This window comes from Carcharhinus amblyrhynchos, chromosome 14, assembly GCF_965287045.1.
Source record: "Carcharhinus amblyrhynchos chromosome 14, sCarAmb.v2.hapA, whole genome shotgun sequence".
Classification (NCBI taxonomy): Eukaryota; Metazoa; Chordata; class Chondrichthyes; order Carcharhiniformes; family Carcharhinidae; genus Carcharhinus; species Carcharhinus amblyrhynchos.
In genome coordinates, this window is record NC_137337.1 from 21,742,124 (window position 1) to 21,769,181 (window position 27,058).

The 27,058-nt window shown below is 43.7% G+C and overlaps 1 protein-coding gene across 1 annotated transcript in view; it reads right to left on the minus strand.

Annotated features, from left to right (window-relative positions):
- The window catches only part of rhoj (ras homolog family member J), a 52,477-nt gene extending 29,162 nt beyond the window's left edge, over window positions 1-23,315 (minus strand). The window contains exon 1 of the mRNA XM_080202394.1: window positions 22,912-23,315. Within this exon, the coding sequence (XP_080058520.1) occupies window positions 22,912-23,083 (172 nt within the window). The 5' untranslated portion in view covers window positions 23,084-23,315. The remainder of the gene's footprint in view (window positions 1-22,911) is intronic.
- Window positions 23,316-27,058: the final 3,743 nt, after the last annotated feature.

The window sequence follows — 27,058 nt, forward strand, 5'->3', positions numbered from 1 at the left end:
CCATCTACATTCCAAAAGCTAGGCTCTGCTGCTAGTTTTTACTTGTCTGCTAGGACAGAGAGCCCAGTCACCTTTCCCCGTAATTATTGATGGTTTGAATATTAACAATCTTAGTAACCCAGGTAGCAAGCAGCAGTTGTAGCAAAAGGGTTCTGTCTGTGCTTGAATAGCTGCCCCCGTCTGTACTGTTTTTACTGGACTCTGAACCAACACGTACAAGATTGGTTCATCTCTGCATGTCTATCTGTGGAAGTCATCTCCACTGCAAGAAATATTTATCCAGCATCCTGTTCAACCTGCCAACCACAAATGGAGAAACTGACCATTGGACATTTGATTTTGGACTCTGGACTTGCTTAAAACAATAATTCTTCACTCTGTGGTCTTTGTCCTATAAGGCTTTCTTTCTATATCCCTTGTTTAATGTATAAAGGGGCTACATAGTGCCAACTTCCTCCCATGTTTAGAGAGTGTTCGAATAAACCAGCCCTCTGAGCTTATCTGACCAAGAGTTTGCTGAGGGGGTTTTGATAAAAATTGGATCGCTCCAAAATTGAGGGGTTCGGAAATATGCCATTGCTTATGAAATGGGAAATTAAAATTAAAATACCTTTGGGTTCACAGACAAGTGGTGAGGGGAGAAATCAGGATTGTGTAAACTAAACCGCCTCCTATCTGTAACAAAGCCTTTTTGTTAGCTTCTAAGAAAAAGACAAAGGTGTCTCAAATTGCACGCAGTGTAATTAAAACAAATACAATTCCTTGAATGTAGACTTTTTGGCACCTTTAAGGTAATGTTTGCTCATCAGAAACAGTTTATTACAATCACTGCCCTCCTGTTCCCAACTATGAATTGTCCTTAACTATGAATTGTCTCACCAGCAAAAATTCAAACTGAAAGGTTTAAATAAGATTAAATCCAGAACTTCAGATCAATAAAGAACACTAAAAATTAGTATCATCAAAATCTTACACATATTAACCTAGCTAAATCTACCGTGTGCCAACCTCAGGGCCCATGCAGAGAGATGAGATAAAGTAAGTTTTAAATTTCTATTGCAGACTTCACTATACGGAAATAAAACCTCAAACTCATATTACACTTACATTTCTTCAATTATATAAATAGTTATAACAACAAACATTTCATTCAAGTACACAATCCCTCCTAAGAACAAACATTGGAATTCATACTCCCACCTGAAAGAGTCTATAACCACTTGCAGCTTTCAATCAAATTGGGGAATGGTAGGCACCCTGCTGTGATAATTTGTGAAACCAGTCATGCAGCATCAATCCAGCAAAGGAAACCCTCAGGTTTATGTTAACAGAGTGAAATTGCATACAATTAGTTTTTTTAAAAAGCGTTCCAGACATTTTTTCCAAAAGTCAGGATTTCAAATGTCTTGACAGCTTGTCAGCTTCCTTTGACAGGTGTGTTTGATGGTTCTGCTTGACAAGTCAGTGTGACAGTTTTGACAGGCACCTTATTTCAGAGTCATTGAGGTTTACGGCATGGAAACAGGTCCTTTAGTCCAACTTGTCCATGCTGCCCTTTTTTGACTACTAGGCTAGTCCCAATTGCCCACGTTTAGCCCATATCCCTCTGTACCCATTTTACCCACGTAACTGTCTAAATGCTTTTTAAAAGATAAAATTGTACCTACCTCTACTACTACCTTTGGCAGCTTGTTCCAGACATTCACCACCTTCTGTGTGAAAAAATTGCTCCTCTGCGCCCTTTTGTATCTCTCTCCTCTAACCTTAAACCTATGTTCTCTAGTTTTAGATTCCCCTACCTTTGAGAAGAAATGTTGACTATCTGCCTTACTTAGAGCTCTATAAGGTCACCCCTAAGCCTCCTTTGCTCCAGGAAAAAAAGTTCCAGTCTATCCAGCCTCTCTTTATAACTCAAACCATCAAGTCCCAGGTGCCGAATAAACCTTTTCTGCACTCTTTCTAGTTTAATAATATACTTTCTATAATAGGGTGACCAGAACTGTACATAGTGTTCCAAGTGTGACCTTACCAATGTCTTGTACAATTTCAAAAGACATCCCAACTCCTGTATTCAATGTTTTGGCCAATGAAACCAACCATGCTGAATGCCTCCTTCACCATACTGTCTGTCTGTGACTCCACTTTCGAGGAGCTATGAACCTGTGTCCTGAGATCTCTTTGTTCTATAACTCTTCCCAATGCCCTACCATTAACTGAGTAAGTCCCGCCCTGGTTCGATCTACCAAAATGCATTGACTCACATTTATCTAAATGAAACTCCATCTGTCATTCATCAACTCATAGGCCCAACTGATCAAGATCCCATTGCAATCCTAGATAACCTTCTTCAGTGCCCACTATGCTACCAATCTTATGCTGGAAAATTTCAACAGGTCTGGCAGCATCTGTAAGAAGAGAAAAGAACTGATGTTGAGTCCAGATGACCCTTTGTCAAAGCTAAAAGACATGGAAAGTGGGAGATATTTATATTGCAGAGTGAGGGAATGAAAGATGAGTCATAGCCACAGAAACCAGGGGAAAAGACTGCTAATGGCTGTCCACAGAGAGAATAAAGGGCATGAATGGCCAAATGGCAGAGAAGAGGGTAAGCTATGACAAATGAAGATGTTTGGGGAAGGGTAGGGGGAATGGATGGGACAGAGGTAACATTTAGAAAAGTAGAAGCAAGGGGGGAGACAAGGTAAGGGAAGGAGGAAGAAAAATGAAGACAATAAAGAAATAAAAGGTAGAACAATCTGTTCCAGGAATGCCTACCCTGAAGAAGTACTGCTCTTCTCTCCGACAGGATTTCAATATGCCACTTCCCCCCATTCACTTTCACTGCTTTCCATCTCTCTCTCAGTGTTGGACAAGGTACTTTCCAAGACTCACTTCCTCTGCCACATTTCCTTCCTCAGTGACTGTCTTCATCTCCATGTGGATTTGAACTCAAATTCCACCCGGCATGTAACTTCCAGGATTACAGGTACCTCCAGGATATACAACATTCTTCGAACTGCTGTTCTCGGTGCATCCTGAAAGTCACACTCAGTGCCATGTGCTGCCATATGAAGATACTCGACATCTCTCTCCAGCAACGCCACCTTACTCTCTCTCAAAGCTGTCCCTGTCCCCAGTTTAATTTCATCCTCCACATCATTTAACGCCTTAACATATAACTTTTCCTGTTTCTTGCAGATGTCAAGGGACGCGAGCTTCAACAACTCATCAACACCACTGCGCATCCCAGGCCCTCCACCAGTCCCAATCCCTCGAACTCCATCTCTTATAGCCCCAGCCCTTTGCTGTGTCTTCACCATACCCTCCGACCTTCCCCTCTGAGGCTGAGCGTGCTGTTCTCAGCAAAGGACTCAGCTTTGTACCTTTATGTTCTCACCTCAATGAATTCCAGGCCTGACATGGTGTTGAATTCTTCTTTTGTCACCTTTGTCTCCATGTCCACTTCTTTGGGCAAGAGTCCTCCCCCCATTCCACAGATCCTTTCACATGCCTCCAACATTCTGCTTCCAATTGGACGCCCCCACAATTACCTGCCCTTGATCTTTTCATTGGGAACTGTCGACGGGACATTGGCCATCTCAATTTTCCTGCCCCCTCACCCATTCCAATTTCTTTCCTCCCAAACTTTCCACTTTTCACTCCCTCAGGTCCAACCTTGACATCAAACCTGCTGACAAAGGGGGTGCTGCTGTTGTCTGGCATACTGACCTCTACCTCACAGAGGCTGAGCGCCAACTCTCAGATACTTCCTCCCAACTCCCCCAGATCATGACCATACCACAGAACATCAAACCATTATCTCCAACATTGTGACCAACCTCATTTCCTCCGAATGCCTTGCTCCCCACAGCTCCCAATCTTGAACAGCCCGCTTCTATCTCCAAAGAAGACTGTTCAGGTAGGTCCACTCTGTCAACATGCTCCTGCCCCACTGAACTTATTTCCTGTTACCTTGACTCCATCCTCACTCCCCTGGTCCATTCCTTCCCCACCTACATCCGGGATTCCTCTGATGCCCTGCGTCATATTGACAGTTTCCAGTTTGCAGGCCCTAATCATCTCCTATTCACCATGGATGTGCAACCTCTCTACACTTCCATCCCACGCCAGGACAGCCTAAGAGCTCTTCACTTCTTTCTCGAAAAGAAGCCTGAACAATTCCCATCCACCACCACTCTCCTCTGCCTGGCTGAACTTGTTCTCTCTCTCAACAACTTCTCCTTTAACTCATCCCACTTTCTCCAAATCAAAGGAGTAGCAATGGGTACTCGCATGGGTCCTAGCTACACTTGTCTTTTTATGGGGTGTGTGGAACATTCCTTGTTCCTGGCCTACCCAGATCCCCACCCACAACTCCTTTATTGATGACTATTTTGGTGCCACTTCATGCTCTCGTCCAGACCTTGAAAAATTCATCAACTTTGTTTCCAGTTTCCACCCCTTCATCGCCTTCACCTGGTCCATCTCACACACTTCTCTTCCCTTCCTTGATCTTGGTCTCCATTTCTGGCAATAGACTATCAACATCCATTACAAGCCCACTGACTCCCACAGCTCTCTGGACTTACAGCTCTTCGGACTTACAGCTCTTCACACATCACATCCTGTAAGGACTCCATCCCTCTCTCTCAGCTCCTTCACCTCCATTGCATTTGTTCTGATGATGCCACTTTCCAAAGTAGTGCTTCTAATACATTCTCCATTTTCCTCAACCGTGGATTCCCATCTACAGTTGTCAACAGCGCTCAAACCAGCGTGCAGTCCATCTCCCGTGCCATGACCCTCACCCCCTCCTCTCCCTCCCAGAACGAGGATAGAGTCCCCCTTGTTCTCACATTTAACCACGCCAGCCTCCGCATGCAAAGCATAATCCTCCGTCATTTTCACCAACTCCAACATGATGCCACCACCAAACACATCCTCCCTTCACTCCCTCTGTCAGCATTCTACAGAGAGCGTTCCTCTGGAATAACCTAGTCCACTCCTCCGCTGTACCCATCACCTCTTCCGACACTCATGGCACCTTCCTATGCAATCACAGAAGGTGTAACACCAGTCCTTTTACCTCTTCCATGCTTACCATCCAAGGTCCAAAACACTCATTCCGGGTTAAGCAGCGTTTCACTTGCATTTCTTTCAATTTGGTCTATTGCATTTTCTGCTCCCAATGTGGTCTCCTCTATATCGGACAGACCAAGAGTAGACTGGGTGATTGCTTTACTGAGCACCTTCGGTCTGTGTGCAATCAGGGCCCTGACCTTCTGGTTGCTTGCCATTCTAACACATGATCCTGCTCCCATGTCCACATTTGTCCTTTGCCTGCTGCAGTGTTCCAGTGAAGCTCAACGCAAACTGGAGGAACACATGTCATCTTCCGGCTCGGTACATTACTGTCTTCCGATCTCAACATCAAATTCAACAACTTCAGACAATTTGCTCTACTCCACCTTGACCTATTTGTTTTCACTCTATTTTACTTAATTTTTTTTTACTGTTCTCTACCTTTTCTTTATTGCCTTTCTTTTTTTCTTTTCCCCCCACTTTCCTCCTACTTCATCCCCCTTCCTTTACCTTTTCTCCCCCTTTGCTTCCTCTTTTCTAAATTTTGCCTCTGTCCCATCAATTTCCTCCTCTATCCATCCCTATCCAACATCTTCATCCGTCACAGCTTACCCTCTCATTTTTAGCTTCTCTACCGTTTAGCCATTCACACCCTTTATTCTCTCTGTGAACAGCCATTAGCAGTCTCTTCCCCTGGTCTCTGTGGCCGTGACTCACCTTTCATTCCCTCACCCTACAGTATAAATATCTCCCACTTTCTGTGCCTTTTAGCTTTGACGTAGGGTCGTCTGGACTCAAAACGTCAGCTTTTTTCTCTCCTTACAGATGCTGCCAGACCCGCTGAGATTTTCCAGCATTTTCCCTTTTAGTTTCAGATTCCAGCATCTGCAATAATTTGTCTTTATGCCACGAACCTTGGTGTCATCTGCAACCTTACTAACCATGCCTCCTAAATTCTCATCCAAATCATTTATATTAATGACAAATAACAGTGGAGCCAGCACTGATCCCTGAGGCACACTGCCTAGTCACAGGCCTCCACAAAATAACCCTCTAGAACCACCTTCTGTCTTCTGTCATCAAGCCAATTTTGTATCCAAATGGCCACTTTACCCTGGATCCCGTGAGATTTAAACTTATGCAACAACCTACCATGTGGCACCTTGTCAAAGACCTTGCTAAAGTCCATGTAGACAATGTCGACTACACTGCCCTCATCTACCTTCTTGGTTACCCCTTCAAAAACAAACTCAATCAAATTCATCACACATCTTCATCAAAGGTTTCCTGGGATCCAGAAAGGATCTCTTCAAAGGTAACCAAAGAAACATATAGAACTTCTCTTGTCAGATCGACGCTGCCTACTTTGGGTTTCATGCTCCTGAGTTACCAAAACTCTGGCATGAGTGGGGGCAGCTGGTGATTTAAATGACATTGGTGGCCTGTACATGCATAAATACAAACCGCTCTCCTATTTCCACCCCTACAAAAAATGGTGAGTGTCGTGTTCATGTACAGGGCTTCTTGGATCACCTGCCATTTTTCCCATGGTGAAAATCCAGGCCACCATCTTTTCAGGAAATGGTCTAAAGTCATTGCTAGCTTCCAATAGGTTTAATTGCCATTTTGCCGAGTCATGACTGTCAAAGGTCCTTTCCTTCAATCTCGTGGGAAAGCCCGAAAGGAATTTGAGCAGTCATTACTTTTTCTGGCCTTGCCAGAGCAAATCTCCCCAGTGTCCTTAAACTGCTGCGCACTCCTACACTTCAAGCAATGGACAAGCTTTCTCCAGCATTCAAGTTGGTAGCAAAACAGCCTCTTCCCTTGACAGCAACGGTTATTCCTAGTCAATCTATCTCCATTAGATTCTCTCCCCCTCTCCTCTCCTGTCCAAAATCAGCAACATCAAGGGCACTGCTTCTGCCTTTGTTACTAGGTATTAAACCCGGCAATCACTTCTCAATAGCGCATCGCCCAGTCTCAATGGCAACAAGGCCACACAGTTTTGTCACCTGCAGAAGTCTCAGCATGTCACATGACGTTCTTCATTACAATATTTAATCTAAAATGAAAGAAACATTCAAAACATCACCACCCTGTAAAACCTCACATTCGTAACAAAACGTTACGTTCTATGAGTTCTATGGAGTTCTATGAGGATGTGTCTAGGGCGGTGGATAGAGGAGAGCCGGTGGATGTGGTCTTTCTGGATTTTCAGAAGGCGTTTGACAAGGTACCTCACAGGAGGTTATTGCAGAAGGTCAGGGGACAGGGAGTTGGGGGTAGGGTGTTAGCGTGGATAGAGGATTGGTTGTCAAATAGGAGGCAGAGAGTGGGGGTCAATGGGTGCTATTCGGATTGGCGGATGGTGACTAGTGGAGTGCCCCAGGGGTCGGTGCTGGGGCCTCAGCTATTTACCATTTATATAGATGATCTGGAGGAGGGAACCGAGTGTAGGGTGTCGAAATTTGCTGATGACACCAAGACTGGAGGAAAGGCAAATTATGCGGAGGGTGTGGAGAGTCTACAGAAGGATCTAGATAGGCTGGGCAAATGGGCCAGGAAATGGCAAATGGAATTTAATGTTGGCAAGTGCGAGGTGGTCCACTTTGGTAAGAATAATGGTAGGAAGGATTATCACTTACGTGGCGAAAAACTGCAACAGGCGACGGTGCAGAGGGACCTTGGGGTCCTTGTGCATGAGTCGCAAAAACCCAGCTTGCAGGTGCAGCAGGTGATCAGGAAGGCGAATGGGATGCTGGCCTTCATAGCGAGGGGGATTGAATATTAAAGTAGGGAGGTCTTGCTGCGGCTGTATAGGGCATTGGTGAGGCCGCAGCTGGAGTACTGTGTGCAGTTTTGGGCGCTGTACTTACACAAGGATATTTTGGCCTTGGAGAGAGTGCAGAGGAGGCTTACTAGGCTGATGCCGGAGTTGAGGGGGTTGAGCTATGAGGAGAGGCTGAATAAACTAGGCTTGTACTCGTTAGAGTTTAGAAGAATGAGGGGAGATCTCATTGAGACGTATAAGATGATGAATGGGATGGATAGGATAGAGGTGGAGAGACTCTTCCCACTCAGAAAGGATAATAGGACTAGGGGGCACAGCCTCAAGATAAAGGGGGGGGGCAGTTTAGAACGGAGTTGACGAGGAACTTCTTCACTCAAAGGGTGGTGAATCTCTGGAATTCTCTGCCCGTTGAAGCGGTGGAGGCTACCTCGCTAAATATTTTTAAGACGCGGGTTGATGGGTTTTTGATAAGAGAGGGGATTAAGGGTTATGGGGAGAGGGTGGGAATGTGGAACTGAGCCACGACAGGTCAGCCATGATCTTATTGAACGGCGGGGCAGGCTCGAAGGGCTAGATGGCCTACTCCTGCTCCTATTTCTTATGTTCTTATGCTCTTAACCATTGAGAATGGCACGGTGGCACAGTGGTTAGCACTGCTGCCTCACAGCACCAGGAACCTGGGTTCAATTCCTGGCTTGGGTCACTGTCTGTGCGGAGTCTCCCCATCTGCGTGGGTTTCCTTAAGATGCTCCAGTTTCCTCCGAAACAGTCTGAAAGACGTGCTGATTAGGTGCATTGGCCATGCTAAATTCTCCCTCATGTACCTGAACAGGCGCCGGAGTGTGGCAACTAGAGGACTTTCACATTTTCACAGTAATTTCATTGCAGTGTTGATGTAAGCCAACTTGTGACACTAATAAATAAACTGCTTATTTTAGAATCTAAGGATTCAAGGTAGCTTCACTGCAAACAATACATGGTTGCCTCTCAAAACGTTCCAACTATGAACGAGCAATGGAAAGCATTCATTCCTGTGTGCATTTAATGAAAAAATGTACTAAGGTCTATATTAAAGTGTCGAGTCTGATAGTCATTAAACATCAATTATTATTCTATTTATCTTGTTGATTTTGTTTCAAGTTGAAACATTTACTACGAATAAGTTGAAATTCAGGCACAAAATATTCACAATTTTGAAAATGGTTAGTCTCGTGGGTCTCAGTAAATTAGATTCTATATCATTAAATATTTAACAAATGTGCTGATGCCTGCATACTAAAGTCAGTGGAAAGTTATACGATACATGAAAAAGTGAGTTAGTTCAAATAAGTTAATCTAGGTTTACGCATTGGTGGAATTTATTTAAGATCATCTTGAATATCTCTTTGAAAAAAAAATAAACTCTCGCTGCAGCGGGAGTGTGGCGTGGACAGTCAGTAAGATCATGCCCCGTTTAACAAAAAAGCCCGTGCATAAACAAAGTCCTTGAACTTGGAGTTTAGTCTCCTCAGGCATCCCAAGCATTTAAATGGTACAACCCTACTGCCCGTGTATCAGCTAAATCAAATGCAATACATTAATAGTGTATAATAAACATGGAAATTAATTGGATTTCTGAAAATAACAAAATATTGTAATTTTCCTTGGAAATGTTTCCAATTTATATCCTTCTGAAGGTAGAACGGACACTTCTGAATGCATTTTGATGTGTTTTCAGCAACCTACAAGTTTTGTAAGAAACAACAGTTCAAATCATCGCTGTAAAGTTGCGGGATTAGATGGAAATGACGACTAACAATTTAAATGGTTTAAGTTTATTATCGCTGTAACAAGTAGGCTTATATTAACACTGCAATGAGGTTATTCTGAATTCCTCCTAGTTGCCACACTCTGACGCCTGTTTGGATACACTGAGGGAGGATTTAGCATGGCCAATGTACATAATCTGCACATCTTTGGACTGTGGGAGGAAACCAGAACACCCGGTGGAAACCCACACAGACATGGGTGGGGGGGGGGGGAAGAGAGAGAGAGAGAGAGAGAGAGAGAGAGAGAGAGAGAGAGAGAGTGGAGGAGGTGGTGGCGGTGGTGGGTGCAGTAAACATGCAGATTCTGTACAGACAGTGACCCAAGCTGGTAATTGAGCCTGGGTCCCTGGCGCTGTGAGGCAGCAGTGCTAACCACTGGGCCACCGAGCCACCAGGTTTACTTTGAATTTTTCACCAGCTCTTATGTGCTGAGTATGGGGTCAGGATGGGAAGAATTCTTGCACCACCAATACACAGCCTGCATCTTCCCCATTTGATGGCCTGAACTAGCATGTTGGATGGTGGCAACAGATACAGACAACTTACAAGATACAGAGCACAAACTTGGGCCACCAAACCTGGTGCTAAACTCAACAGTCGGAATGTTACCGCCGTATACGCTGACAGGATTGTCCTATCCCGCTGCAGTGAACAAAGATTTGGCTGGGTGCCAAATTCTCTGATCTCGCTGCAGTGGGAGTGTGGCATGGATGGTCAGTAAGATCATGCCCCGTTTAACAAAAAAGCCCATGCATAAACTAAGTCCTTGCACTTGGAGTTTGGTCTCCTCAGGCATCCCAAGCATTTAAATGGTAGAGTTGAGGGTGCTGGGGATGCAACCAGGTTGATGTTCACTGGGCAGATGACATTGGTCATGCATAGTGGCTGCAAGGCTTAATGCGCTGGAAGGGCCTCCACCTCCACCCGTAAAGGGCGCAGATTGTGTACTCAATGGGCGGAATTTTACCGCACCGCCTGCCATAAGAATCGGAGCGGGCACGGGGTGGACAATGGGAAAGTCCACTGACCTCGGGATGAGCGAAGCCGTAAAATCCTGCCTAATGTGTTGAGTTCATTGGCAGTGGGTGGTGCTGGTTTGGGTATCTGTACATTACAAACCGGTGTCACTTGTTAGAGAGCACCATTTGAAGTAAGCAACCACATAGCTATCTGATTGGTTGGGGGGCCTTGAGGACCACTGCCACTTTATCATGGACACGCGTGGTTTGCATTCTGACTGACTGTCCCGCTTAGAGTGTGCAGGGTCTGTGGGATTGGCTAGTCATCAGTACCCCCCTGTTTTGTCCTTGTGCCATGAGGGCCCCATCCACATTTGTTTCCACTTTGGGTTGCAGAAGGGCTTTGATGACAGGGATCATGGTTCTGGTATGTCTGGAGCATGTTCTCTGTGCTGAAAGCGGGCAGGCCCGTTTTGGCAAATTTGTAGTTAGTCGTGCGGCACAGACGTCCGTGTGGTCACAGAGGCATTTTTTCAAGGAGGTGCTTGGCTGAGCTTACTGCCCTCTCTGCCAAACCATTCGATTGTGGGTAGAAGGGAAGCTGCTTCTAATGAAGTCCCGTTGTGTGTAAATTCCTTGAAATCCCTGGAGACAAACTGCCATGCGACGTCCGTCGACATCATCTGGGGTATGCCATGTGTAGCGAAATGTCTCCTCAGCTTTTCAATCACTGTGGTGCTCTTCATGTTGGGTGGATAGCTGACTTCATACCAGCCCGAGAATGAATGAGCTAGGGCCTGATGCTGTTTTCCATTCCAGTCAAATTTATCTGAGTGACCATGGAAGGTTCTGGGACCTCATGGAACTGCAGTGGTTCTTTGGATTGATGAGGCTCGAGCGCTTTGCCTGGTGCACATCTGGACACTTTCTTCTCTATGACTGTGTACAATGAGGGCCAGTACATGCTTTCCTTTGCCCTACAACTTATTGCTTCCATCCCTGGGTGTCTTTGGTGGAGCTGCTGAGTGTAGTACTCTGGATGCAGAGAAGTGAGGGTGGAAGTAGCAGTGTCAGTCTGTCTTGCATGGTTAACTCTCTCATGGTGTAGTAAGCTTTCACGATAGCATCTTGGAGCTGCCTGCATGTGTCATCCACCTATGGACAGCTGGGGTTCCTAAATGTTTTGGGACAACAACACTTGAATCATCATCACATCAATGTCCTTTGCGCCACCTGCTTGCACAGCGGTGGGTAACTAAGCCCTGCAGGTGGTGTCAGTGAGAAATAGCTCCAACCATATGTATAAATGACACTGAAGTTGTAGCCTGAGCATCATTCGCTGCAGACAGGGTAATATGAAGAGGATTTTTTAGAACAGTGATGTGTGGCAACGTTTGCAGGGCAGCCATAGATAAATTCCTGAGATTTCTGACAGGTAAAGTCTGGAGCAAGGAGTTGCTTCTCAATCTGGGTGTACTGGGTTTCAGTGTCAATCAGGGGGCCTTGTTGTCTGCCATTCTAGATACAGCCTACACTGAGTCCCTGAGCTGAGATGCATCTGCTGATAAGGGTGCAGCTGTTCAAATATCGAAGTGCTGTAGCACTGCAGGGGCTGGAAGCAGATGTTTGAGTTTGTTGAACAAAGCAGTGTGATGCTCCTGCCAACACCATTATACATCCTGATAGAGGGGTGTGGTCACTTCACTGTAACAGGGAATGATGAGCCTGAGTAAATAATGTGTCACACTAAGGAAGCACTGTAGTGCTTGTATGTTCTCAGGGGTGGCCACTTTCTGTATAGCCATTGCTTTGTCTGGATCTGGCTTCACACCATTGGCTGTGGCCCAGATAGGGAACCTAGCTGATCCTGAATTTGCATTTAGCTGGGTTGAACTTCAACCATATGGTCCTGATTCCGTGGAGGACCAAACTCAGACTCGCATTGTGCTGCCACGTTGTACCACTCCAGGCCAGGATGTCATCAACGATGGTTTCACAGAGTTGTTCTGCAAAGAGCTGCTCCACTGACCATTGGAAGATCCTTGATACCAATGGAAATCCAAAGGAATCCCTCTCTGCTTACCAGACACATGAATTTATACAGCTTCAAAGATTCTTCATCCAGTGGGAATTCCCAAACTCCACATTTCTCATCAAGGCTGCTAAAAACATTGTGGATGGACATGTTGGCTAAGACCTGTTTAACTGTCTTCATTGGGGCGATGGAGTCTGAGAAATGCCTTGTTAAGGTGAACTGGGTCAATGCAGATCCTGACCCTTCCATCTTTCTTCACGGCAACTACCATCCCAGAAACCCATACTGTGGTCTCAGCTATGGGACTATGACACCCAGTCTTGTCATTCGATCCAATTCATCAACTACCTTTTGTTTCATAGCAAGGGGTGTCCATCGTGGAACACACGCAGACGTTACTGAATCATTCAGTGATATATATGATGGGCAGCTTCCCAATGATATCACAGTCAAACAGGTTTGTGTATTCTAGCATCTCTGGGGCTTGGTGCTATAGGGTGTTTATGTCCAGCCCAAGGTGGATTAGCCCCAGTGCAATGTTGTCCTAGAGACCAAACAGTGGTTTCAAATCTTGATCGACTAGATCATAGAATCCTACAGCGCAGGAAGCCAATCGGCCCATCGAACCTGCACCAAGCACGAACCCACTCTAACCCCATAATCCCATGCATTTACCCTAGCTAGTTCCCCGATACTAATGAGCAATTTATCATGGGCAATCCACCTAACCTGCACATCTTTGGAGTGTCAGAGGAAACCAGAGGCCTGGAAGAAACCCACACAGACACTGGAAGAACGTACAAACTCCACACAGACCGTGGACCAAGCCAGGAATTGAACTCGGGTCTCTGGCGCTGTGAGGCAGCAGTGCTAACCACTTTGCCACCATGTCACCTGACTAGGTGGACCACAATACAGTGCAGGATGGCTATGCCTTCTGTGTGTATGGCACGTCCACGTATGAAACAAGATTTACCGAGTTGGTGGAATCTAGTTCAGTACAGGGATCAACTTCCCACAGAAGCGGCTTCAACAAAATGTTGCATTTTGCTCCGGTGTTGATTTTGACTTTAAATTTTGTATCACAGCAAGCAGTATTTTATGTTGTAGATATTTCACCTTTCCCCGTGATAAAGTCAACACTTTCACAGTAGAATGTGTTGAGAGACTCCACGCCCTCATTGATTTGATTTGCCTCCAGCTCATTCACTTGTTTGGGTACTGAACCTTGCATGGGTAGCTGGCTGTGATATGGCTGGCAGTAACCATAGAAACCCTACAGAGCAGAAGGAGGCCATTCAGCCCACCAAATCTGGACCACAACAATCCCATCTTGGCCCTATCCCCGTAATCCCACATACTGACACCATCAATCTCCAACCTACGCATCCTGGGACACTAAGGGCAATTTAGCATCGCCAATGCATGGCTAGGGACTGTGGAAGGAAACTGGAGCACCTGGAGGAAACCCTTGCAGACACTGGGGGAACGTGCAAACCTACATATCTTGGGACACTAAGAGGATTTTAACATGACCAATCCTCCTCTCGTCCACATCTTGGAAAGGGAAATGTAATTTAGCATCGCCGATCCACCTCTCGCACACATCTTGGGACATGAAGCGGCAATTTAGCATGGCCAATCCACCAGTAATCCAAGCTGGGAATTGAACCCAGGTCCCTGGCGATGTGAGGCAGCAGTGCTAACCACTGTGCCACCATGCCGCCCAGTGTTGCAGGTTCAAGATAGAGCATCTTCCACAATAGTGACAAGTGGCTATGACTTGGACCTGCAATACTTGGCAAAGTGATTCCATTCACCACATTTTTGCAGCGTTTATTAAATGCAAAGCTCACACTTCTCTTTTTTATGGATGCTTGCTGCTACAGATCCACAGTGTGTGTTCCGTACTGAGATAATTTCTGTTTCTCGCCTTAATTACTTCCCTGGCGTGCCTCTCGGAATGCTCACTTTTGGTGGATTCTAACATCATTTTAGTCAGAGCAACTGCTTGTGCACAGCATTACTGCATATTCCACACACAATGCGGCATTTAAGAGTTCGTCTGTGAGGATACACTTTTTTGCCTGAAGTCGAGGAATATGATTGTACCAATTTGTCAAGTTTCTGCTTAGCGGTGTTTAAAAACGTGCCTGTCCAAGATTACATCTTTTATCGGCCCCTGTATCTGTTTGAATATTTCTAACAGGAGAAGCTCAGGGTCCTCTTAGTCATCCTCCCCTTGGGAGACAAAGGATTCATATTTCCTGACTGCCTCGGGGCCTGCTAGGTGCAACAATGTGGATGCTTCCATCCTCTACAATTATCAGAGAGACCAGCATAGTCGCCGACAAGCTGGTCTTTTTCAAACTGCTTCCAGTTGTCGGCAATATTTTTGTTGAAGATGAGCGGGTGAAATCCCTGTGCTATCTCGGCCTGCTCCTGACACCATGTAAAGTTGCTAGGTTGTATGTCAATGATGACAAAGGGCTAACTACTTGAACAGTTTACTTGCAGAGTTCTTTGGCCGCTCTTACTTGCTGAGTGTGTGGCCATGCCGGGCAGAACTCCCGCATTACCAACACGTTACTTCCTGTTTACAGATCACAAAATACACATGATTTGCCCTCAGTGTGATACTTAAGTTTATGCAAATTGGCTGGTTTTAGAGCAACGAAGTGCATCAGGTTTATCTGGTGAAACGTATCTGCTAAACTGATCAATAATGCAAATCCAAAAAGGAAATTGGATGCAGCCACAAAAAACATTTGTTTTCTTTTCTACAGTAGGCATCCTGAGATGAGCAGCACGTCTGTACTAATCTATTCCTCCTCTCTCTGGTTGTGTGATTCAGTAACTATACATCATGGTCATTGTTAATCAGCCAGGGACCAATTAAATTTCATCCTAATGCCATATGTCAAGCTACAGCAACTGATGCCATGATTCCATCACTTCCTTTCATATTCAGTAGACCACCCAAAAATGAGACCAAAAGGTTATGAATTGTTTAAGAACAAAGAAAATTACAGCACAGGCTTCTGCCCTCCAAGCCTGCACTGACTATGCTGCCCGACTGAGCTAAAACCCCCCACCCTTGCTGAGGGTATTACATACATAATAAGTCTTAGTCAAAACTTCTTTTGGAGAGGGCTGAAGGATCACCACATCTCAGCTCACATGATTGATTAGGGTTTAAAGAGAAGGGTGACGTGGACAAGTTGGGCTGAAGGGCGTATTTCCATGCTGCAAACCTCTAAGACTCTACTTCAAATAAACATTAAAATGTTGTCCATGTCGTCCTTTTTTTAAACCCTGAAGCAATTGGGACTAGCTCGCATTTGGCCCATATCCCTCTTATACCCATTTTACCCATGCAACTGTCTAAATGCTTTTTAAAAGGCAAAATTGTACCTGCTTCTACTCCAGAATTTTCCTCCATTTATGCTAATAAGGTCCTCAAGGTCCTAAGGTCCATGCTGGGTGGCACAGTGATTAGCACTGCTGCGTCATAGCTTCAGGGACCCAGGTTAGATTCCTGGCTTGGGTCAATGTCTGTGTGGAGTTTGCACATTCTCCCCAAGTCTGCGTGAGTTTCCTCTGGCTATTCTGGTTTCCTCCCACAGTCCAAAGATGTGCAGGTTAGGTGCATTGTCCATGCTAAATTGCCCCTTAGTGTCTCAGAATGTGTAGGCTAGGGGGATTAGTGGAGTAAATATGTGGGGTTATGGGGATGGGCCCTGGATGGGACTGTGGTCGGTGCAGACCCGATGGACTGAATGGCCTTCTTCTGCGCAGAGTGTTTCTACGTCTATGTTGTTTCTATGTCAATTGAATGCAGCATAAGAAAACAGACACAGCAATGCATTACAATAGCAAAAGAACATCTTGTGAAATAGAATCTGGCCCACAGGCCTATTTTGCCAAGTCAGCATTTAAGTTAAGGAAACATAATTAAATATCACAGCAGTAACTGTGTTGCCTCATCTTGTACTCAACTTCCAGCTACACCACACAAATGAGGTCAGTAAAGCAAAGTACCATGACATATGCATAGCTCATATTGCAATACATCTTTTATTCCACTCTTTTGCACTGCTCCCACCCTTTCCTCTCCTTATACCAGTGACAGCTTGCTGGTTCAATCACCCTCAGATACTCTTTCTACTCCCGATTAGTTTGTACTGCAAAAGGCATTAGATTATTTGACGCCAGGCTTCATTAGAGCCAAGGTTGACTGTCTTCATATTCAACTTTCAATCATTCAATCCCAGGAACAGGAACCCTACCTGTATGTTTTTTTCCCTTCCCTAACCCCAGGACAATGATGCCGATTGTAGCAGTATACTAATGCGTTGGTTGGGATTAGTGAAATCTGTGCTGTTGATTGAACATTGGACTATCCTAGGCTGCATTGTTCAGCTACTCATTGGGTGAAATTGCTGAGCTTGATTAGAACAGTACTATGATACTGTCTGCAGAAGCAGCGTTTTGAGATTTTTGCTCTCACTTTTGAGAAGCTCCACAATAGACTTAGTGTATTTGTACGGTACTGAGAAACTAGCTGTAGCACATCAACAGTAGGGTCTGAACTGCTACTTTGTCCTGGTATTATTACTTTGACTCCTAGAAGTAGAAGAAAGAGCAATTGATTGGCTAACTCATTTCTGAAGACATTTAACAATACCACTTTCATAATAGCTGTACAGTGGGTTACTGTAAAATAGGTCAAAATACCACTGTATTAACATACCATTTAAACAGTAGTTTCTGAAAGAATATATAGTATGTTGGTTGTGTAAATTAAATGTTCCATTTTCACTAAAGCAGTGATTTATTATAGGCGTTGGATTATAACCAATTGAGATTATACTATAAACAGCCTGCTTCACTGTAATGGAATGCAAATCTAATATGCGCACTCCAAAGGGAATTAAAATAAGGAACCAGCTATTCTTGACAAATCTAACATGCAACATCTGCAGAATACAAACTGTATACTGCACCCAAACCTGGATATACCCTTCTATTTATACATATTTATTACAACAGTCTACAGGTGCGTGTTGAAATTGGATTGCTTAATAGTTGTGTTAGTATGAAACACATATAACCTAAAATGCACCAGGAAAACCCAGAAATGAAAGGCTAGTGGCCTTACAGCTTTGCATTTGCAGGCAGATGACTTTAACACACAGAAATCAGTCAGTTAAATAAGTCACAGATCAATTCTCATTGCACAAGTGGAACTTGCCATATGGTAACTCCTATAACACTTCCACCAGCGCAAAGTAACAGAAAATGTTTCCTTAGAACGATAATACGTTCAGTGGTGTGTTCCAAGTAGTAACACAGTACAGAATTAATAAGACAATGATAAAATACTAGATGATATGTTGTGTGCCACTGCACACTACTGTGTGTTATTTTTCATATTTTATTTAATTTTATTATTTATTAGTGTCACAAGTAGGCTTAAATTCATACAGTAATGAATTTACTGTGAAAAATCTCAGTCACCACACTCTGGCGCCTGTTTGGGTTCACTGAGGGAAACCATAGAAACCCTGCAGTGCAGAAAGAGGCCATTTGGCCCATCGAGTCTGCACCAACCACAATTCCATCCATGCCCTACCTTGACATATTTACCCACTAATCCCTCTAACCTACACATCTCAGGACACTAAGGGGCAATTTTAGCATGGCCAATCAACTTAACCCGCACATCTTTGGACTGTGGGAGGAAACCGGAGCATCCAGAGGAAACCCACGCAGACATGAGGAGAAAGTGCAAACTCCACACAGACAGTGACCCAAGCCAGGAATTGAACCCAGGTCCCTGGAGCTGTGAAGCAGCAGTGCTAACCACTGTGCTACCGTGCCGCCTTCATATATGTGGTCTGCCTTAAGATAAGAATAGCTGTATCCACTGAGGGCTCTTCATACAAAAAAGCCCAACCCTTCTTTTTCCCAATTAAAGATTTACAGTTCACTTGTACAGTTAAAAACAAAACCAAATGTTAACACAAGGTCAAATCAGAAACGACAACACCAAACCTTGCCCCACCCAATAAAATCTGATGTCATTTCAAGAACAAAAGCTTATTGTATTTTGCAGTGAACCCAACCCTTGATCAGCACATCCTGTATCTTTTGTTTCTTTTCCTCAAATTAGATGCACGTACAAGGGACAAAGTTAAACTAAACTTTGATTTCCACTTTTTAATGTTTTTAAAAAAACTCACACAGTTGCCACCTTTACAGCTTTTTAACCATGAGTTTGGCTCTGAGGCCTATCTTTCACATCTGTCAGCAATGTCAAAATTAAAGTGAGCTTTGCAAAGGCTTCAGGAACACAACTAGATACAGCAGCCAATGGAAGGAGACTTGCTGGCATAATCACAACTTGCCAAATGCTGCTGACTAATCAAAAATAATAGAATTAGTAGTACCTAGAGCTCCAAGTTACAGAATTTCTGACAGCCCCAGATTTGGGGAAAATACAAGTTCAACAATAGGACAAATCAAATCAGGGACATTATAACTGGTTGAAGCAGCCCCAAGTTAGGAACGAGTGTTTCAACTGGGATTACTGCTCCTGATTACTATCTGGAGAGCACTATTGCAAGTTGATGCTTGTGAAGTTTAGACATGGCTGATGTCAAACGCCACTGACACAATCTCAAGTGAAATCACAAATGAAGAATGATTATTTGAAAGTGGCACAGACAGCAACAGAAACATTGCGACTTGTAACTATACTCTAACGGGGAGTCAATACTTCAGAGGAAAGGGGTTGGAAAAAGACAAAAGTTGCATTAAAAAGTAATTGAAAGTATCATTAAGAACTTCAGGAAATTCATTAAATTGCACACAGAAATCTATGGCGAAGTAGCATAAAGTAGATTGCAAGTGTCCCCAAACTTAAAATCTCCAAACTATTGCAGTTTAAATTTGAGCTTATTTGTTAGTGCCAGAAGTAGGCTTAACACTACATTACATTAACACTGCAATGAAGTTACTGTGAAAATCTTCTAGTCGCCACATTCCAGTGTTCGTGTTACACTGAGGGTGAATTTAGCTTGGCCAATGCACCTAACCAACACATCTTTTGGACTGTGGGAGGGAACTCATGATGTAGAGATGCTGGCGTTGGACTGGGGTAACCACAGTAAGAAGTCTGACAACACCAGGTTTAAGTCCAACCAGTTTATTTGATAGTAATCCCACAAGCTTTCGGAAATGGTATTCCTTCATCAGGTGTGTGGAAGGTTCCACATACCTTCCACACACCTGATGAAGAAACGCTGTTTCCGAAAGCTTGTGGGATTACTATCAAATAAACTGGTCGGACTTAAACCTGGTGTTGTCAGACTTCTTAGGGAGGAAACTCATGCAGACACAGGGAGAACGAGCAGACTCTATACAGACAGTGACCCAAGCTAGGAATCGAAACTGGATCTCTGGCACTGTGAGGCTGCCGTGCTAACCACTGTGTCACTGTGCCGCCCAGATAGATCTTGATGAAAATAGTCTTGGGGCTGTATCGTACATTGGGATGAGCAATCTACTGAAATATTCTCTTTTAAAAATACAGGACTGGATAATAAAAATTTCTTGTAGCATGATGCACAGTGTAAAATACTGAATTATTATAAATCAATTATCTCAAAAAGTTATTTGCTGAAGCCTTTGTGCTTTTTTCCTCCTCTTGAAGGTTGCCGGGTGGGACCACCAGAACTAGTCCACTGGCCACCAGAATGAGTCCACAAATGTGTGTCCAGTCAGCAACAAAGCAGGAATTTGTGCACTTCATGGCTTCAGCATGTCCTAAATCATTGTATCACTAATAAAGTACTTCTGAAATGTATGGAAATGTGATAAGCCAATTTGTGCACAACAAGTGCCCATTGGGATTGATCCCCTCAAAACAGAGAAGGTTGAGAAGAACCAAAATAATGAGGTACGGGCTGTCTAGACAGAGCAAGTTGTTCCTCTTGGTGGAAGGGCCGCAAGCCAGAGTGCACAGAATTGATGCAAAAGAACGAAATGTGACGTGAGAAAAAACATGTTTACATGGCAACTGGTGATGATCTGGAATGCACTGTCTGAAAGACTGGTGGAGACTGATTCAGTCACCGTGTCGAATTAGTTAAATACTTGAAAAGAAAAACTTTCAAGGGTTTGGGGAAAAGGAGGGCAATGTGGGACTAGCTGGATTGCTCTCAGAGAACAAGCACAGATTAAATTGGACAAATGGTCTCGCTTCTGCACTTTAACCATGAGATAATGAGCAAATAACTTTAAGCAATTTTTGTTGACAGATAAAATTTTGACTTATTTGACTTTGCTCCTCAAATAATGCCATGGGATCTTTCATGCTCGTTTGATTTTAAGTTCTTACTTGAATATTGGCATCACTGACCAAGTATAATTCTCCCTCATCGCTCTGCTGAAGTATCAGCCTAGATTATTTAAGTACTTAAGTCTCTGCAATGGCACTTTAACCCGTGACCTCTGACTCAGAGGTAAGAATGCTACCATTGAGCCAAAGTTATCGACCAAGTATCCATCTCGATAAGATTTGCCCATTATTTATGGCAGTTGGTAAACTTCACAATTATTCTTTATTTCCACTGACACGATAGCGTAAAAATATTCTGGGCAAAAACATCATTGAGAAATTGTGCTGGTCACACTAACTTCTATAACAGAGTTTTCTGGTTAGTGTTTTCATACGCTGAAAGATGTAATATTTATAAATTAAGAGGGAAAAATGAACATGTCCATTAGGTCTGTCAGCATATCACAAAATCACAGAATCCCTACAGTGCAGAAGGAGGCCTTTTGGCCCATCAAGTCTGCACTGACAACAATCCCACCCAACCCCTATCCCCATAAGCCCACGTATTTACCTCCTAATTCCTCTGACACTAAGGGGTAATTTAGCATGGGCAATCCACCTAACCCGCACAACTTTGGGAGGAAACAGGAGCACCCAGAGGAAATCCACGCAGACACAGAGAACATACAAACTCCGTACAGACAGTCACCTAAGGACAGAACTGAACCCGGTCCCTGGTGCTGTGAGGCAGCGCCACTGAAGATGGAACATCTTGAATATGATCAGAACTGGAAACTGGGAAACAAGTGAACAACGCAGATGTGGGGGATTCTCAGGTGACTACCATTTTAACTCTAAGAAGTTAACAAGCCTAAATGCAGGCAGATATTGGTTAGGAACTGAGACATGAATGTTAGATGATATAGTCCACTCAATAATTTGAAGTTTCTTCTAAACAAGTTTGAATTGTAGAAACGTAGGAATTAAGAGCAGAAGTAGGCAGTTCAGCCCAAGGAGCCTGCTCTGCCATTCAATCAGATCATGGCTAATCTCTTCCTGGCCTCAAATTATGGAGTGTATCAAATGAAGCAATATAAATGATGTAACAAATGAACAACTTGGCACCAAAAATGTATGTTGTGTTAAGAGCAGCAGATCCGAAGATCATTAAAACTTGCAGTTGAAAGACATATAAGGAGTGAAGATTAATGTAAATAAAATATTGGTTCAGAGTCAATTGATACTGTTTGAAAAATCTAATGGCAGGCGTTAGTTTAGCTTAGTTTAAACCAACCCATCAGCTTTAGGCGCTAAAGTTCAGTTCCAACAACACATCAGCAAATCCCACATAAGCACAGATAAATGTTGTGGGAAAGGGTCCCATAACTCGTTCATGATGTGGTGTGATCACTTGCCACCTCCCAAGTTCCCGGGTTGAAACTTGGGTGAGGGGGAGGAGTGTGTACAATTCGACTCATCCAGATGTAACTAACTGAGCCACATGAGCAAGTTTCAAGGAGTTTTTTTTACTGCACCCCCCCCCCCTATTTTTTTTTGGCCGCGGAAACTGCAGCTTCGCTTTATTGCATCCTCGGATTCTTCGAGTCTGAGATCATTTTATTTACAGGAAAAAGCTACCACCCATTGCATGTAGAGTCTTAACACAGTGCTCAGTGAAGCCACCACCCCCCCCCCCCCCTCCTTTCCCCTGTGCAGCCAGTACTAGCCAAGGGGAAACTCCTTGCCCACAATCCCAACCCTTTATCCCAAGGAAAGGGGGAAACTAATCTCGGCCTAAACAGGTAAAAGGAGAGGGGGGATTTAACCCGGCTGCAGGTCAGTGTGCAGCCCAAGGCCTGAAGGGTCTCCCTCTCTCTCACACACACACTCACCTGCATAGTGGTCGAAGACGGTGGGCACATACTCTTCGGGGAAGGCGTCGTTGGCGTAACTCATGAGCAGACAGGTCTTCCCCACCGCCCCGTCTCCCACCACCACACACTTCAGCATGTCCCGGTGCTGCTGATGGGCTGGCGGCCGCTGCTGCTGCTCTTTCCCAGGCATCGTCCTCAGCGCTAGCTCCTGGCCATCTGGAACGGCCCCGCTCTCTCTCTCTCTCTCTGTGTGTCTCTCTGCCTCTGTCTGTCTGCTGGACTCTCTGTCTGTGGCCGGTCCCTGCCCCACTTCTTCCAGCCTCCCCGCACTCCTTCTCCAGCCTCAGGAAATGAGTTTCCCGGTAAATCCAAATTAGGAGATGTGCAAAGCGGCAGCTAATACAATGGGAGCTCTGTATGTGTGTGTGTCACGGAACTGCGCCAGGATCTTTAGTTTAAATCCCAAGAGCGTCTGTTTCCTTCCAGTGAGTGAGTGTGTGTGTGTAGGCTTATTTTTAAAAATACAATGAATTGCAAAGGTACCCAACCCTCTCTATTTTCTTTTTTTAAAACGCAAGGGTCTTCAACGATTGGACTTTTTTTTAATTCGATGGTGCTGGAATGCAGGCTTCATTTCAAATTGGCCCTGGGTGTAATCTGATAGTTCATGTGCACAACATGGGAGTGAACAGATAAATGTCTACAGTTGAGGGAAAGACTGTAAAGCAATATGCAATTTTGTAATTTGGGTTCCCCAGGGGATTTATGAGTGTGATTTAGATGCAGAATCTGACTAGTTCCCCTAGACAAATATTTGTGAGTTGGAATACGAAAATTTGTGACAATCTTATGTTGGTGCAATTGCTAACTAACTCAGATGTAGTGATTTAAGTGGAGGTATATTAGCACCAGGATGGGATTGCTGGTTCTCCGGCCTCCGAAGGCCAAAACATTGTTAGGAAAAGTCTTGACTCATGAACTTCCTTTGTTCATGATCTTGTCTACCATGCAAAAGGACAATTTTATACATCGTCTATTAATTAACATCTGCCCGTGGCACTTTGTTGTACATTTTGGTATCTTAATTGAAGGGGACCCACATATATTTAAATATATATGTAAATAGCAAGTAGAAACAAACTTTTTAAAATTTGAATTCTGAAAAGTCTCTTGAGCCAAACTTGCAGTCTTTCTGAAACAGAAGGCAATCTAAAACTGGAGTTGTAACTAAAGCAGCGTTGTAAATTTTCCGTTTTCCATGCTTTTTTTAGACAAATAATGGTGAATTGCCTTAGAGTCATATATAATCTATATTTACTTCTCAATAAATTTTTAAAATAAATTCTTTGTTTGCCTGTCTTCTGAGGATCCATTGTCACCTCTCACACGTCTCTCCCAGAAATCATATATAAATTATTCGATTTCGACCTCTTCGTTAAAATAAAAGACTCAGCGGTTATGCCATTGAAAATGGTTCAGTGTATGTTTTCCGGACTGCTGTTTCCTGTGATACTGTATTCAATGGTAATGGAACTTGCTCTGGCGTGTAAATATTTATCTTAAGAGTAGAACACACACAGACAAAATAGAGAGACGTTAAAGGATGATACCTTCCTCGTGTAGGCAACTAATGCCATCAACCCCCTTCCCCACATCTGCTGCCCCAAAACAAAACTTAATAAAAGAAACAGGAATCTGGACAATATATTATTTTAACCGTGGGAAATTGTGGCGTAAATCAAATATTCCAGTCATTCCAGTGGAACCCGATATGTTGTTTAAATCTTAATCCAAGAAACAGGTTTAGTTGCAAACACAGTTGGCTTTGGCTTATGTTTAAACTATTTTCCCCAAGGGAATATGTGCTAAAGCGTGTTAGACCACATGATGTAGGAGCAGAGTTAAGCCATTCAGCCCATCCAGCCTGCTCCACCATTCATGGTGACTGATAAATTTCTCAACCCCATTCTCCTGTCTTTTCCCCATAACCTTTGATCCCCTTACCAATCAAGGAGCTTTCTATCTCTGACTTAAATACACTCAATGACCTGGCCTCCACAGCCTTCTGTGGCAATGAATTCCACAGGTATACCACCCTCTGACTGAGAAGTTCCTCCTCGGCTCCACTGTATTCTGAGGATGTGGCCTTAGATCCTAATCTCCCGTACTAATGGAAACATCTTCCCCACATTTACTCTATACGGGCCTTTTGGTTTTCTGTGAGTTTCAATGAGATCCCCCATCATCTTTCTAAATTCCATCGAGTATAGACGCAGTGTTGTGGAAGGAAGGAGGCTATCACTCATCTTCCTTCCATGTTATAGTGATGAAATATATAAACCCATATCCATTGGGTGTCTTCTAGATTACGTAGCCAGGTAATTCTTGGAAACAGGATATTTCTTATTTTCAAATTTACTTAAATTCCCTGGGAACTTGTGTTGCAAAAGGACCAAATTTCAATCACCCCACAGATATTCTCAATTAAAAGTAAAAGCGCATTTTTGTCATGGTGAGGAAAAGCAGTGTAAGAAATATCAACAATTACTGAAGACGTTTAATGAGAACATACCTTCTGAAATGATGATGGAATATGCATTTCTAAGCTACTGAAAATGATTACAGATCTATTTGATTCCTCAGATTTCTCTCCTAAAATCAACATATAAAGGCATGCTGTAAGTTTTTTTAGTGACACAAGTAGGCTTACATTAACACTGCAATGAAGTTACTGTGAAAATCCCCAAGCTACCACACTCTGACGCCTGTTCGGATACACAAAGGCGAATTTAGCTTGGCCAATGTATCGAACCCGCTCGTTTTTCAGAAACTGCAGCACCCAGAGGAAACCCATGCAGACACAGGAAGAACATGGAGACTCTACACAGATAGTGATCCAAGCAGAAATCGAACCTCAGTCCCTGGTGCTGTAAAGCAGCAGTGCTAACCACTGTGCCATATAACTCTGGAATTGATAGTGACTTAATGGACTATTGGAAAGGAACATTATGTCTTTCAAACTTAATTCATACAGATCAATAGCTTTAAAATAAATCTTAATAAACCTTAAAGAGACGTGTGCCTTTCTCTTTATCTAATATCTTGCACTAGTGTAGCACCTGCAATCACAAGTGCACTGGGGAAATACAGCCATCATATATACTTGACACATAGGGCGGAATTTTACCAACACGTCTGTCTGAGGATCAGATGATCCAGCTTGAGGCCAACGGAGAATTCTGTTCTTTGAGCCTTACCCACCCCTGGAATTGGGACAGACATGCTGGTAAAATTCCGGCCATAGAATCATAGAATAGAATCCCTCCAGTGCAGAATGAGGCCATTCAGCTCATCAAGTCTGTACCTGCTCTCTGACAGAAAGGCCCACCCTATCCCTGTAACTCCACCCATTTATTCCCCTAATCCCCCTAACCTACACATCTAGGGACACAAAAGAGCAATTTAGCATAATCCATCCACTTAACCTGAACATTTAGCATGCACAATTTTTAGACTTTGGATTATGTCATACAAAAATCAGGCATGATATACTGTACAATTACTTCCCTCTCCCCATGCTCTAATTACTGAAGTGTGAAAATCTGATGCGTTTACACATTTTGAATCTGATTTCCTTAGTTAGCTATGAATCTTTGAAAGTTCTTTCCTCTGCTGTGTAGTGAGTAGAGATTAATCATTTTATAGTGTGAAACTTGAGTATTGGTGATAAAGAGACATGCCATTAGCAAAGGGAACAACAATGTATGCTGCATGAGATGAGAGTGCTGATAGGTTGGCAAATGGACTCAGATTGGTAAAGGCATTACCGTGGAGCATGGAGCAGGAAACAGTTAACCGACGAATTTGAACAAAAGCCTGGCAGTTAACTGTTCCCTGCTGCATTCTCTATGGCAACACCTCTATCAATCATTAGATTGTGAACTCAACTGTGATTTTGATGTTTTAAAAATTTTTTAAATTCTAGAAACATTTAAAATCCCTTCATTGAATTTCAGCTCCATTAATATTCAGTTCATTTACGTGGCTAAAAATTAAGGCCTAAGGACATGTAGAACAGTAAAGTGCAAGGTGAGGATAGGATGGGCCACACGTAGGTTCCCAGGTAGTATTGCATTATCTATTAATCCAGAGACAGGTAGACCCA